Source organism: Orycteropus afer, unplaced genomic scaffold (genome assembly GCF_000298275.1).
Source record: "Orycteropus afer afer isolate SDZICR_OR568_19922 unplaced genomic scaffold, OryAfe1.0 scaffold00006, whole genome shotgun sequence".
Taxonomy (NCBI): Eukaryota; Metazoa; Chordata; class Mammalia; order Tubulidentata; family Orycteropodidae; genus Orycteropus; species Orycteropus afer.
This window is the reverse complement of record NW_006921593.1, coordinates 12,614,922-12,629,001: the sequence shown is the minus strand read 5'-3', so window position 1 is coordinate 12,629,001 and position 14,080 is coordinate 12,614,922. Positions and strand designations below refer to the sequence as shown.

The following is a 14,080-nucleotide window of genomic DNA, read 5'->3' as shown; positions in this document are numbered from 1 at the left end:
TCCGCGGGCGCGGGCGCGGGCGCGGGCGCGGGCGTGGCTGCCGGGGGCGCGGGCGCGACCGGAGGAGGTTCCCTGAAGTGCAGACCGCCTGGGGAGGCGCGAGTCTCACCGCGACCAGTGTGTGTTTGCAGCAGGACACCAGTTTACCCGAATTACCGCCTCCCAGGCGCTGAGAGTCACCACCCTTCTCACCCCCGATCAGCCTGGAGGATGCCAGGCCGCGGTGATGGCCAGGAGTGGCGGCTGGGGTCGAGGCTACGGTGGGAGGACGGCGCTGCTCCGCCGCGGTAGCTCAGGCCCCGTCTTGTCCGCAGGGAACACCATGACCGTGTCCTACATGACGGGGCTGACGCTGGGCTCGGCCGTGGCCTACTGCACCTACAGCCTCACGCGGGACGCCCCCAGCAGCTGCTTGCGCACCGACACCACCAATGGCTCCCTCCCTGCCGGCCTCTGACCAGGCCTCTGCCGGCCCCTCGGCTCAGCTCGGGCCTGGACCCCCCTAGCCAGGCCTGAGGGCCCTCCCCACCTCCGCCTGCAGTGCCTGGGGGGCAGGCCTCCTCCTGTGCCAATCGCATCACCTCTGGGTCCAGCGCCTCCATTGCTCTGGCCTTAGTTCGGTCGGACCGTGGGAGTCCGGGGCTCTGCCCAGCACTGTGGTCTGTTACCATCTGCAGCTGGCCCTTCACTCTCCGTCTGCACCCCGTGACCCCAGGCCAGTGCTCCGTGGGGGCCAGACGTCCCCAGCCAGAAACCGGGGCACCCTACGGTGCCTCCCACCTGGTGACTCACCCTAGGCGCTGCTCTGAGGGCCCAAGGCCCTGGCCACACGGGCCACAGCCCCCCAACCATGAGCCATCAGCAGAGAGGGCAGCCCCAGCCTTGTCACCCCAAGGGCCCCTCCCTCTCCAGCCTTTGCTTGTTCTCCCAAAATTGCACCATGAAGGGACTGCAGCCCTGGGTCAGACAGACTCAGACTGCGGTCTGCAATGGCATCTCGGGGACCACAGCAGCTATGTGTCCTGGGCAGGTCGTTTCAGCTACCATGAGCCCAGCACCCCCCAGCACCCCCCAACATCTGGCTGATGCTACAGGCAGGGACCCCCGTGGCCTTTCCTCGCTCCTCTCCACCTGCTGAGGAGGGGTGACAAGTTTGGGGGTCCCAAGGACGGGCCCCCACACCCTGCAAGGAAGGCCACGACAGGTAGTGGGCTGCCCAAGCCTGCACCCTGGGGTGAGGGGACCTGCAAAGATGGGTTTTCCTGAGTGGTGGTGCAAGGGGTGGGGGAGGCCTGCCCTTCCGCTCCCACCACCCTGCCGTGCCCACCCTGCCCCCACTGTGTTCTGTCTGTCCATCTGTCCACTAACTCTACCGCACTGGCCATTAAAGATGACAGCCTCGGGGCCACCCCACCACTGCCTGTGAGGAGCGTCGTGACTCAGCCGGGGAAGTGGCTTCCCACCTGTGAAGTGGCCCTGCGTGCACCCAGCCTGGAAGTTTCTAGGGGGCTGGTGGGGATGGACCAAATAGCAGGAGGGTCTCCACACACCTCGTGGGCGTGGGACAGGATTGTGTGGAGGGGCAAGACTGCAGGGGTGGAGTGGGGAGGAGTGGAAGCACTTCGGGTCCCTGCAGCCTTCAGGGTGAGCCAGGCAGAACGGCCGAGGGGAGCCCATGTCCGGGAGAAAGCAAACTCGGAAATGAGGCAGCCATCCTCCGCCCTCTGGGACTCAGTTTCCCCAGTGAGTGGGGTTGGTCCACCCCAGATTCTCCTTGATGGGGGCGTCCCTTGGAGGGAGGCTTGGGAGAAGGCTGTGCCCAGCCTCGGAGCAGGATCCCCCTTCACCACTACCACTCACCACCGCCAGGGGGCTCCAGGGCCGCCATGTGGGCAGAGACATAAGGGCAATACCCGAAGCGGCCACGTGGTGGCGCCACTCTGCCGTGAGCGGGGTGTGCGCGGGGCTGCGGCAGAGACCACTGGCATCTCGTAGTGGGTCTGCGGGTGGCCCGGAGGCGCATGGACCCGAGCCCGGGCATTGGTGTGTGAATTCTTCATCAGCTGACAGCTGACGGCCGCTCCTTGCGAAACAAATCCAAAGCTAGAGGCGCACAAGTGCTAAACAGCGAAGGACTATGTCCCAGGGTTCCTCCTCTCTGACCAGTGCCCCCGCCCTCCCAAGGTACCTGCGGGTCCCGTAAGGGCCACAGTCTCAGGGATGGGTGGACCAGGCCCAGCCCCTGCCCCAAGAATGGCCTCCCAGGCCCCCTGCCCCCAGAACACTAGCTGCAGCCCCACCTGTGGAGGGCTCCTGGGAGCACAGGGTCACAGACTAGAGCTGGGGCCACCACCAAGCGGGTTCCCTTTCATGGGCCCAGGGCACTGGGTGGGTGTGTCACCTGTTACAGAGATAGCCTCTTCCTTTTCGTTGTTATGTGCGACTCATAGCAACCCCTCCTTGGGTTTCCCAGGCAGTATCACTACGGAAGTAGATTGCCCCATCTTCCTTCCAAGGAGTGGCTGGCGGGTTTGAACTGCCAGCCTTCTGGTTAGCAGATGCCTTAGGCACCACGCTACCAGAGATCCCTAAAAGAGTGGCTCTTGCTGGTTAGTGAGGTTCCACAACCCGCTGCCAGCGAATGGGATCCGAGTCACAGGCTCCTGGCGAACAGAGAACGGCCCCCATAAGGTTTCTCCAAGGTTGTAATCTTTACAGAAACCGACAGCCTCATCGTCCTCCTCCTGACCAGCTGGTGGGGTCGAACCCTCACCTTTTGGATAGCAGCCCCAGTGCCCTAACCACTGCACCAGCAGAGGTTCCACGAGTGAGAGAGAGCTCTCCCTTCCGTCTCTGGGTGGTGCCGACAGTTAATGCCGGCAATTACGAACCAAAAGATTGCAGGTTCAAGGTCAGCCAGAGGCGTTTCAGAAGCGAGGTCCGAAGAGCTACCGGTGAAAAAGTCAGCCATGGGAAACCCTGTGGGGGGCAGTTTTCCTTGGACACACAGGAGGGCTGTCCTCAGCGAGAACACACTTCGCAGCCCCTGGTGGTTGAGCCGCAGCAGCAGCCTCCACCTCCCCGTGACTGGCTGCAGGGAGGTCCCGGCGCGGCCCCTGGCACCCGTGCCACCTCTAGGCATGGCAGCAGCACGGGAACTGGCTAAGAGCACCCAGCTCTGTGTCTGAAACCAACAAAAGTGAGATGAAACCTAGGCAACAGTGCAGGGGTGGAATGTTCTAGAACGTGGGCTCTGCACTCTTCAATTGAGCACTGAGAATGTGGCTAGTGAAGGGCCCTGGGCGGTAAAAACATTGGCCAGTTGAACCCCCCTAGTGGCTACGTGGGGAAGAGCAGGCAATGGGCTTCCATGAAGATGACAGCATTTGCTCCTGTGGGATCAGGCACAGTCTAAAGGCTCAGAGAAGGGCCCCCTCTAGGACCATGAGTGGCCCCTGCTTCCTGGCCCCTTGTTGCTGGGCTGGGCCGTGTGACAGACTCTGGTCAGTGGTTCATGGAAGTACGGGCTGAGCATGGAAGCATGGGCCGAGACGCTCCAAAGATTCCTCTCTCTACTGTGCTAAGCAGCGGTATTTGAAGACGTGTTCTGGACGGAAGAGTCCCTGAGTACAATTCCCCAGTCAACCCACAATGAAGGGGAAAAAAAAAGTCTGTGGAGTAGTTCTACTTTGTAACACATGGGCTCTCTCCCAGGTCACAATGCAACAAAACCAAACCCACAATGACAAGGTCGCTCAGGAGACCCAAGCAACTGAACTTGTCTTTTTTTTTTTCCATTGAAATTGTTGGCCGCCAGCAAGTTGGCCTCTGATTCCTGGTGACACCACGCCCAATAGGACAGGACCTCGCTGATCCACTAAGGCTTTCACTCCTTGATTTTCAGAAGTAAAAGCGAGGCTTTTTTCCTAGTCAGTCTGGAAGCTCCACTAAAACCCGTTCAACAATCACAGCAAGACACAAACTTCCACTGACAGGCGGCTGGTGGCTGTGCCGGCCGGGACTCGAACCCAGGTCCCTTGCATGAGAGGCAAGAATTCTTCCACCGAGCCACCACTGCTACTCATTTAAATGAATTCCAAATTAAACAGCTGCACATGGCCAGTGAGCCGTCCCCAACAGGATTCCTGAAATTCCGGCCTGCCCGGCAGAGGCACCCCAACCCCAGAAGCCTGTGTTCCCTCACCTCCATTCCTTAATGCCCAAGGCCAACCCCACCGGCCCCTGAAATAAACCACGCAGATAACAGTGTTTTCCAGTGAAATCTTTTTTTCTTTTCTTTTTTTATGAAAAAGATCACACAGAATTCGCCAACAAACAAAATTCCAAAGAAACTTAAAAAAAAAAAAATAATAATAATCCCCCAAAAAACAAAACCGAAGTCTGGCTTTTCCTTCCCTCAAGATTGTCTGGGCAAGCGCTCCTGCCCCCCTGGAAGGCGTGGGGGGGTCGAGTAAGTGCTGTTGGGTCAGAGGGGGGCGCCCCTCTCCCTTGCTCTCTCTAGCTACTTATCCGTCTGGGGGGGGCAAATACAGTACAGGGAGGCAGGGGGGCAGGCAGGGGTGTGCGTGGGGACACGGGGTGAGGTGGGGGTCCGTGACACCCACAATCTAACAGGAAATAAAAATATTCTACACATCAGCATGTGTTTGCTTTTTATAATTTCATAGCTATTTTTTTCACAGTTTTAAAAAGTTTATATTTATATATATTTATCTTTATATATATAATTAAAAAGTCGACTCCATTTAAAGGCGTATCATACAGGGGTGGGGCTAGTCTCTGGGTACAACAAAACTGTACAGGTTAAGGAGGGCCTCCTCTGGGGGCGGCCGAGACCTGGCCGCGGAGGGGCTGGGTGCGCCTGGGCCGGGCAAGGGTTCAGCACCATTGGGGTTTTCTGTAGTGTGAGGATCGGGGCTGGGGTGCGGCCTGCACCTGGCCTCCACCTGGTGCCTCGCCGATGCTCCGGGCTCTGCCCTTGTCTGGTGTGTTCCCCAAGTTCCAGGCCATCCTGAGAGGGTGGAGGCCTGGGCTCCTGGCGAGGCCGGGTGCAGGCCTGGCACCGCTGGTGAGGCTGGCTGGCGCTGAACGCCCCTCCTGCGGTAGGAGGCCTTGGCTGGGCTCTGTGCCGAGGTGGCCGGACCCTGGCAGCCCCAGGAGGGCCCGAGGCAGGGGAAACGCCCCAGAGTGAGAGTTTGGTTCCTTAGAAACCCCTTCCTCCCCAGTCTGAGTCTTCGATGCCCAGCTGGCGTGGGCCTCGAAGGGCCTGGAGGGCCAAATGTTTACGAGCTGCTGGGAAGGCCTGGGGGGTGGGCAGAGCTATACCCTGATCCCTGGGAGGAGCCCCCGTCTGGGGGGCACCGAAGGGTCTAGGAGGGGGTCCGGAGGCGCGTGCACACGTGCGCACACACGTGCATGCATACGGGTACACACATGTTCACGTCGCACTCACACCCCCATGGACGCACGCATGTGTCCACGGGCACGCTGCATGCTCTCGGCCGCGGGCAGGTGCCCTGTCACGGCTCGCATGGCCCCCACGCGGCCTCTGGCCGTGGCAGTGATGGGAGGAGTCCCCGGGGGCCTCGGGGGCAAGGCAGCTGGCGGAGCCCTTGGCAGGGCGGCCGGCGCTCAGCAGAGCACGGGCACGCCGTCGGTGGAGAAGATCATGCCCGTGGTGGGCTCGTAGGTGCCCGCGAGGTAGTACAGACCCTCGCTGTCCTGGTACTTCTTGGTCCTAAGCATCTGCTCGTACTGCTCCAGGCCCACCACCAGGCACTTGTGGGACACTGTCTGCACGTCGTTCTCATCCACGTGCGACGACTGGTACAGGGCGCGCTGCGGGCGGGCAGGCTGTCAGCGGCGCAGAGCAGGCGGGGTGCGGGGCTCAGAGGTGGTGGTTGGGAGCACGGGCCAGGTGGGGCAGGCAGCAGGTAGGGCAGGCAGCAGGCGAGGTGTGGGGAACAGGGCAATGGGTGGAGGATAGGAGGACGGGGTCAGGGGGCGTGGGAAACAGGACAGGATAAGGGGGAGAGGACAGGTGGTCAAGGGGTGGGGAGCGGGTGGGGAGCAAGGGGCAATGGGAGACAGCACATGGGCAGAGAGGACAGACCCCCCTCCTCCCCGCTTCCTGGAGAGAGAGAGCCAGAGATGGAGACCCAGAGTGGGACTGAGGACAAGGAGAGACAGAGACTAAGATGGAGACGGAGACAGATGGCTGCGGCCGGCAGAGAAGAGGACTGAGGACAAGGACAGGTAGACCGAGAGAGGCCAGGAGACCAGGACAGAGCCCGAGGCGGCAGCCGGCAGAGGCCGAGAGCAGCCAAGAGCTGGACGGTCACAGGGCCGGCTCCTCAGGGAGCGGGGCCAGAGCGGACGCGGCTCCCGCTGGGCAGCACCCGCTTCTCGAGGTCCCAGCACCCCAGGGCCCCTGGGCCCCTACCTCCATGAAGTCCTTCCTCTGGCTGGAGGCCTGCAGGGCGGCGGGGAGGCTCCTGCCTGACTTCTGGTCCCAGGGCTGCCCGTGCAACAGGAGGGGTGGGGTGAGCCGGCCTCGCCCAGTCCTCAGCCCCGGGGCAGGCACATGGGGCAGGGTCTGGGTCACAGCCTCCCTGTTCTGTCGGGGTCACTGTCCTATAACGGCTGGGACAGCCTGGCCCAGGGGACCATCCTGGTCATCCTGTGACACCCAGGCACTGTGGACCCGGGCAAGGGGATGTCGGCCAAGACCACGGGGCTCACCTGGCCCTCGTGGAACTGCTTGCCCGGGCTGGTCTCCTCGGGGTGGTAGAACCACTTGACGCGCACCACCATGTTGTTGCCCCAGGACTCCCACATGCTCTGGATGCGGCCGATGTAGGGCAGGTTGGGGCGGCCGGCCGACAGGAAGACGGCGCAGTCTCCGATGCGGATCATCTCCTTCCCGCGCACGATGGCCTTGTAGAACAGCTTACGGGCCTTGCCCTTCATGCCACGCCGCTGGGGGAGGGAGGCCCGTCAGCACGGGCAGCCCCGTCTGCCCCTCAAGGCCGTCGCAGGGGACCTGCACTCGGCGGCGTGCCCCCCGCCCCCGGCCTGTGCCCAGATCCTGCCTTCTGGAACCCCTTTGTCTCGGCCTCACCAAGTCACCTCTTTCAACTCGGGGGGTTCCTGGCTACCATAACTGAACATGTCGATCAAAGATTCTACAGAAGATTCCTGACCAAGAGGGGGAATTTATGGAACAGAATTTCAAATGTTCATGGAATCCAGACTTCCTGGATCCATGGAGGCTGGATAAACCCCTGAAATACTTTCCTGAGGTCATCTTTAAACCTTATGCCAAAAATACCCCCTAAAGTCTTGTCAAGGGAGCTCTGGTGGCATAGTGCCTAAGGCATTTGACCACTAACCAGAAGGCTGGCGTTTCAAATCCACCAGCCACTCCTGGGAAGGAAGACTGGGCAATCTACTTCCCTAGTGATACCTGCTCAGAAACCAAGAAGGGGGTCGCTATGAGTCTTTAAACCTTAAATGAAAAATATCCCCTAAAGTCTTGCTAAAACAAAACAAAAATTTAGCTTAACTAGTTAAAAACGCCTGCCTTCAACATTACGCCCTGTGAAGACCTATCTGTATGAGATCAAAGTGACAAGAGCAACTCGAAAGGTTAGAGAAGAAACCCGGGGGCAGTGAGTTGACGTCAATGGTGGGGCATCAGCTCGCTGGAGTGTGGGGATGGCTTCCCCCTTTGAAGGACGTCATGTCACTGACTTGGACACACAGAAGCTGACAAGCTGCTGTGTGCTCTGCTGTGTAGACGTTCAACAACAAAACAACAAAGCCAAGCTTTTAAAGACCCGCGGGTTCTCGGGGGGCGGAGAGGGAAGCCCCTAACTTGCTGCGTGGAGAACCACTCCACCTCTCACATACTGGGTCTCCAGGGGGGTTTCACTGAAATCGTGAATTAATTAACAATCCTGCAGCCAAGACGGGCTTTCAAAGGCCTGCCTGGAGCAGCCTGTCAGGGCCACAGGTCCACACACAGATGCCACCCCCAGGGTTTCCGAGCAGAACTGCGCTCCGTGAGGGGGCTCTGCAGCTGGCTCTTCAGATGCAGACGGCCAGGCCTTTCCCCCGAGGCACCTCTGCCTGGACTCAAACCCCCGACTTCCCATTAACCACCGAGCACCTGCGCCACTGGCACCAGCCAGGAACCCCACACGACTGCTCGGCAGAGGCTTCGTGCAGCCAGGCCCTGGCTTCCCTCCCACTGTGCAGGCAGAGGAAGCGGGGTGCAGGGAGGAGATGGGTGGGAACTCACTGTCGTGCCTCTGGACAGCCCAGCATCGAGCCCACATCCGTGTCCACTGTGGGTGGTCACCGAATGGACACACTCAGTACCACAGGCTTCTGACCCTCCCGGGGACACAAGTCTCTACCGACAGGGTGAGCAGCAGGGCTGGGGTGGGTGAGTGCTCACATGGTATTTAAGCTTAAAAGTGGACCCCTATCCCAGACACAGACTCTAAGACAAGGAATGGGTGAAGGTGGTTTACTGGGAAGTGTTCCTGGGAAATGAAAGCAGAGTGGTGGGGCAGTGGGCCAGGAAAAGCCAGGGGTCAAGGGAAGGGATGACCAGCAGGTCATCACCTGAGCCACGCGGTGCCACCCCCAGAACAGCCTGCGCAGCAGGAGGGAGCAGGGGAGGGGTTACACTTTGCCCAGTGCTCGCGGGCTAAGGGGTGTCCCTGGGGCGTGAACACCCAGCACTGCTCCTCCCCACACCTCCGGCAGCCTGAGATGGGGTGCAGTGTTCGGGGCCCACCCATGGCTGTCATCACATGAGGCTCTGAGCACTGTGACGGGAGTTTGTTTAGTCACTCAACAAACACCTCTTTGTGCCCTCCTTGGTGCCCGAGCCTGGGCCTGCACTGGGACAGATGTGCAGCTCTCTGGACCTAAGGCTCAGAGGAGGGGCGAGATCTAAGGTCAGAATCACAGATCCCACGCCAGCACCAGGTGGCTGCTGCCTCCACTGTCCCTGTCCCTAGAGGAGAAATTTTCTCTGAGCACTGAGGGCTACACAAAGCTCAGCCCACCCAAGGAACCAGGAGGCTTTTTCTTCAAGAAACTAGACCTAAAAACTCTTTCCCTTTTCACTTCGGCTGCCAGGAAGCTCAAAGTTAATTTTTTGTTTTGTTTTGTTTTTGGAGGAGGGTCTGAATTGGGGAAATCGAAATGTAAATTTCCTACCTCATTCAATACTTGTTCTTTCTATTTTTAATTCACTGGTTCCCTAGTAGTGATTGTTGTTGTTATGTGCCGTTGACTCGGACCCGACTCATAGCCACCCCTCCTTGGGTTTCCGAGGCAGTATCACTAGGGAAGTAGATTGCCCAACCTTCCTTCTGAGGAGTGGCTGGTGGGTTTGAACCGCCAGCCTTCTGGTGAACAGTCAAGTGCCTTAGGCACTATGCTACCAGAGCGCCTTAGTAGTGATTGGACCGACCTCGCAATATACATACATCTCATTAGTTTCTAATGTGTTCTGTTAATGGCTTAAATCCTTTTCAGGTCAGAACACAGTATAAATCCCAGGTGGGAGGGCGGGCTAAGATTTCTAAACCCACTCATCTTTGAAAGGAGCTACATTCTTCCCACCCAGCTCTCACGCCTTTTCAACACCTTCTCCAACCCCACCCCCGGGAGCAAGCGTATGATTCAGTCTGGCCAGTCGGAACATCTCATCCTCCCAGCCACTATGATTGGTTTAGGCATGGGCTCATGACCCAAGCCAGACACAGCCAAGCGACTTGAGCTGGACCAATTAGGAAAGAGGTTCTTTCTTCCCATCACTTCCAGCTGCTACACTGTGACTGGCAGCAATTAGAGCCCCTTGTCACGAGAGCGGCAGGGAGACCAGCACAAAAGAAGGGGAGAAGAGTGACACTTGGAGCAGGGATGTGAGAATGAGTCTAGAGCTCCCCTTTGAGCCCCTGGACCCAGCTATACCTGAAGCCAGACACCCTGGCCTTTTCGGGGAAAGAGGTCAATCAGTTCCACTCTGTGCTTAAGTCTGTTCCCCTAATTTCGTTTCTATCCTCTATAGCAGTGAGCCCTTGCTGATCCTAATGCTGAAGCCTGCCAACGGCAGTGCTAAAATGAGGAATGGGCAGGAGAGTGGGGAGCCCTGCGACTGGCTCCAATGCTGTCTCCTTGGGACGTCTTCTTGGACAGAGTGCCTGCCAGGACTAAGAGCTCTGGAGGCTTCAGTTAAACATCCAGGGTTTGGAGCACCTGGCTACTCACTGCAGCCCTCGGGAAAGAGGCTAGAAGCATCTCCAAACTCAGGAGGGACCTCGGAAACTGGCGTGGCCTCCTGCAGAGACCTCTTCCCCTGTGTCTGCACTCTACAGAGGCCTGAGGTCACACAGTCCCGTGCCCTGTGGGCTGAAGAAGCCAGGTGGTCTGCCCCAAGTTCAGGTTAGTGACCCAAAGGCGGGCAGGCCGGAAACAAAGCTGGCATCAGAGGGAGTGGGGAAAAACCCTGCCCCACTGGCCGAGGGAGAGCTACCTCCGCCTTCCAAAGAGCCTTCAAGGAGCCCCCCTGGTGCAATGGTTAAGGGTTCAGCTGCTAACTGGAAAAGGGTGGCAGTTTGAGCCCAGTCAATGGCTCTGTGGGAGGGAGGCCTGGTGGCCTGCTCCCATGAAGTTCACAGCCCAGAAAACCCTACAGGGCGGTTCCGTTCTGTCACGGGGGACTGCTGTGAACAGAAAATCAACTCCAAGTCACCCGACTACAGACAGCCCTCCCTTGGGTGGGCTAGATCAAGCTGGCCTCCCACTGCGAGGGTTTCTAAGCGCCCCTGGCAGCAGCCCCAGAAGGCGAACTCAGGCTGTTCTTGAGTTGTGACACCCACAGCCTCTCCAGCCAGTTCGTCCACCCAAAGGCACCGACACAAAGTTGCCAAAAGCCTCCCAAACTTTGAAGACACCTCGAGCCGGTTGGCCCCAGAAGCCCTCAAGGCTACACTGGCAGGAACTGGGTGGCTACAGGTGCCGAAACTGGAACGCTCCACGTTGCAGGGGGGAGGTAAGATGGGGCAGTCTCTGGGAAAAAGTCTAGCAGTTCCTCCAATACCACGTGACCCAGCAATTCCGCTCCTGGGTCTGCACCCACAAGGCCTGAAAGCAGGTACTCAGACAGACACGCGTACGCCACTGTTCACCGCGGCTCTGCTCAGAGCAGCCGGAAGGTGGAGACGGCCCAGGTGGCCATCTACAGAGGGATGGAGAAACAAAGGGAGTCCATTCACACAACGGAGTATCACTCAGCCATGAAGGGAAAATGTGAAGTTCTGAGTCATGCTCCAACACGGATGAACCCTGAAAACACGCCGAGAGAAAAAGCCAGACACAGAAGGACAAGTCAAGTCCTGTGTGGTCTCAGGCAAAGGTCACCCTAGATGTTAGAGGAAATACCTGCGGAGAGTGGATTAGAGGGAGCCGGGGGCCGGGGCCGGGAGCCCTGCTGAAGGGCTGAAGGTGTCTGTCTGGGGGATGACCAAATTTTAGACATGGATAGTGGTGGCACGAGGCAGTGAAGGTGACTACTGTCACTGGATTCTGCACCTAAAATGGTTTCAATGGCCTTTTATGTTTGTGTATATTTCAGCACAATTAAAAAAATAAAAAGAGGCGTGGACCCAGGAGAGCTTCGATACCCACACCACCCAGGGCCCTCTCGGGGGCGCCACGATCGGCAGAGGCACCAGTGGGCCGACGTTTCTGTGTGTGGGAGTCAGTGGGGACATGTGGGTGTCCGGGAGCCCCGGGGTGTGGGAAGGAGTGAGTGTGTGCCGGTCTCAGGGAGACCTGGGGTGTGTGGGGCTATCAGGGAGCTCAGGGGTGTGGGAAGGAGTGAGTGCATGCGTGTGGTTAGGGAGACCCAGGGTGTGGGAAGGAGTGAGTGTGTGCCGGTCTCAGGGAGCCCTGGGGTGTGTGGGGATGTCAGGGAGCCCCAGGGTGTATGGGGGTGTCAGGGAGCCCCATCGTGTGGGAAGGAGTGAGGTGTACTGGTCTCAGGGTGTGTGTCGGTGTCAGGGAGCACCAGGGTATGGGAAGGAGTGAGTGTGTGCCGGTCTCAGGGACCCTGGGGTGTGTGGGGGTCTCAGGGAGCCCCAGGGTGTGGGAGGGAGTGAGGTGTGCCAGTCTCAGGGAGCCCCAGGGTGTGGGGGGGTGTCAGGGAGCCCTGGGGTGGATGTGGCGGGCTCCTTCTGGAACCCACACACATACACTGTAAGGATGGACAGGTGACACAGCCCTGGCCACCCAGAACCTCGTGTCCCTCTGGCCATTGTGAGCCTGACCTAAGTCGGGACAAGGAGACCCAGGCTGGAAAGGAAGAGGGTCTTTGCGTGGGGAGTGGTCCACGGAAAGCTGAGCTCCCGGAGCCGCCTACCCCCACGAAGGTAAAGAGAAGTGGAAAATACAGCCAGACACGAGGAGCTCTGGTAGCTGAGTGCCTAAGGCATCTGACGGCTAACCAGAAGGCTGACGGTTCAAACCCACTAGCTGCTCCAAGGAAGGAAAACTGGCTGATACCGCCTCAGAAACCCAAGGGAGAGGACTCGCTATGAGTCAGAATTGACTTACAGCAGTGGGTTTGGTTGTTCTTTTTTTTTTTTTTGGGCTAAGAGAACTTGAGGGACCCTCTGGAATCATTAATAAAAAACGCAAACCCAAACCCACCACCGTAAGTGGATTCTAACTCACAGCGACCGTGTAGGCCAGAGGAGACAGGAACTGCATGAGGTCTCCCAGGCCGCGATCCTCACAGAAGTAGACGGCCCCATCTGTCCCCTAGCTACTGGGTGTAAGCAGCTGACCTGCTGGCTGGCAGCCGAGCGCTGTAACCAATGCGCCACCAGAGCCGCTTGGCGTCCTTCCAAGAAGGAAATTGTGGACGCAAACACAGAGGGAGAGAGGCACAGAGCCGCCATGAGCCACGTGATGTCAGGATGGCCGGCAGATCCCGGAAGCTGGAAGCGCCCCGAAGGCTCCCCTGGACCCGTCGGGAGCAGAGCCCTGCCGACTCTCGGACTCAACTCCACGAGACTGGCTTCCCCCGACTCGCCTCCAGAGCGGAAACAAGAAATGCCTGTTGCTTTAGGTCACGTGGTTGGTGGCACTTCATTACGACAGCCCTTGCAAACCGACAGGAATCCCTGGGCAGCTCCAACAGTTACATGCGCCTACGGGCCAGAAGGCTGGCCTTCCGAAACCCCAGACGTGGGAAGAAAAACCTGGCAACCTGCTTCCAGCTCGCAGCCTTGAAAACCCAATGGAGTTCTGCTCTGCACATAAGAGGCCAGCGCGACTCGGAATCGCCTAACAGTCAACCAATCCAGCACAGTCTTTGCACACGGACAGCCCTGGGTTCGAGGCCTGCTCTGCCCCCTGCGTGTCCTTGGACAGCTTGAGGCTCCGAGTTCCCGAAAGTAAAACGGGTCTCCACGTCCACCCCCCAACCCGTCCCTCCCCCGAGCCCGTGGGGAGGCTCTGAAGGACAGACAAGTGGACGCAGCAGCCAGATCCCCGAGGAAGGCAGGTCCTGTGCCCCCGGCCAGCCCGCCGCCCCGGGTACCTGTGTGGGCTTGCCGAACCACTTCCAGAGCTGCCGGGCCGGCAGGAAGGCGGCGATCTTGGGCCGGTTCTCCACGGACGGCAGCCGCTGCCGCTTGGCCAGCTCCTTGGTGGTAGGCAGGTGGACGCCCTCCCTCTTTTTGGGCCGGCTCTTGGCCCCGGCGCTGGCCTGGGCCTTGGGCTGCGGGGGCTGTGGTGGCGGCGGCGGTGGCGGCTGGGGGGCCGGCGCCTTCTTGCTGGGGGAGTGCACGGAGGCCCGTGCCTTGCCCCCCGGCTTGGAGGCCTTGGTGGGGAGGGCGGGCTGGGCGGAGGGGGCGGCCGCGGGGGCCGGCGGGGCCTCGTCATCCGAGCTGCAGGAGGAGTCCTCGTCGGTGGTGGAGGAGGAGGACGAGGAGGAGGAGGATGAGGAGGAGGAGGACGAGGAGGAGGAGGA

The 14,080-nt window shown here is 59.5% G+C and overlaps 2 protein-coding genes across 2 annotated transcripts in view; one reads left to right on the top strand and one right to left on the bottom strand.

Moving 5' to 3' along the window:
- Nucleotides 1-457, top strand: part of SLC29A4 (solute carrier family 29 member 4) — a 12,973-nt gene extending 12,516 nt beyond the window's left edge. Inside the window, exon 10 of the mRNA XM_007941119.1 lies at nucleotides 315-457. Coding sequence (XP_007939310.1) covers nucleotides 315-457 — 143 coding nt within the window. The remainder of the gene's footprint in view (nucleotides 1-314) is intronic.
- A 5,195-nt stretch (nucleotides 458-5,652) lies between these two features.
- The window catches only part of TNRC18 (trinucleotide repeat containing 18), a 91,405-nt gene continuing 82,977 nt past the window's right edge, over nucleotides 5,653-14,080 (bottom strand). Inside the window, exons 28-31 of the mRNA XM_042781140.1 lie at nucleotides 13,649-14,080; nucleotides 6,763-6,999; nucleotides 6,464-6,538; nucleotides 5,653-5,859 (exon numbers count right to left, since the gene is read on the bottom strand). The exon at nucleotides 13,649-14,080 is cut by the window's right edge and continues 70 nt beyond it. Coding sequence (XP_042637074.1) covers nucleotides 5,653-5,859; nucleotides 6,464-6,538; nucleotides 6,763-6,999; nucleotides 13,649-14,080 — 951 coding nt within the window. The remainder of the gene's footprint in view (nucleotides 5,860-6,463; nucleotides 6,539-6,762; nucleotides 7,000-13,648) is intronic.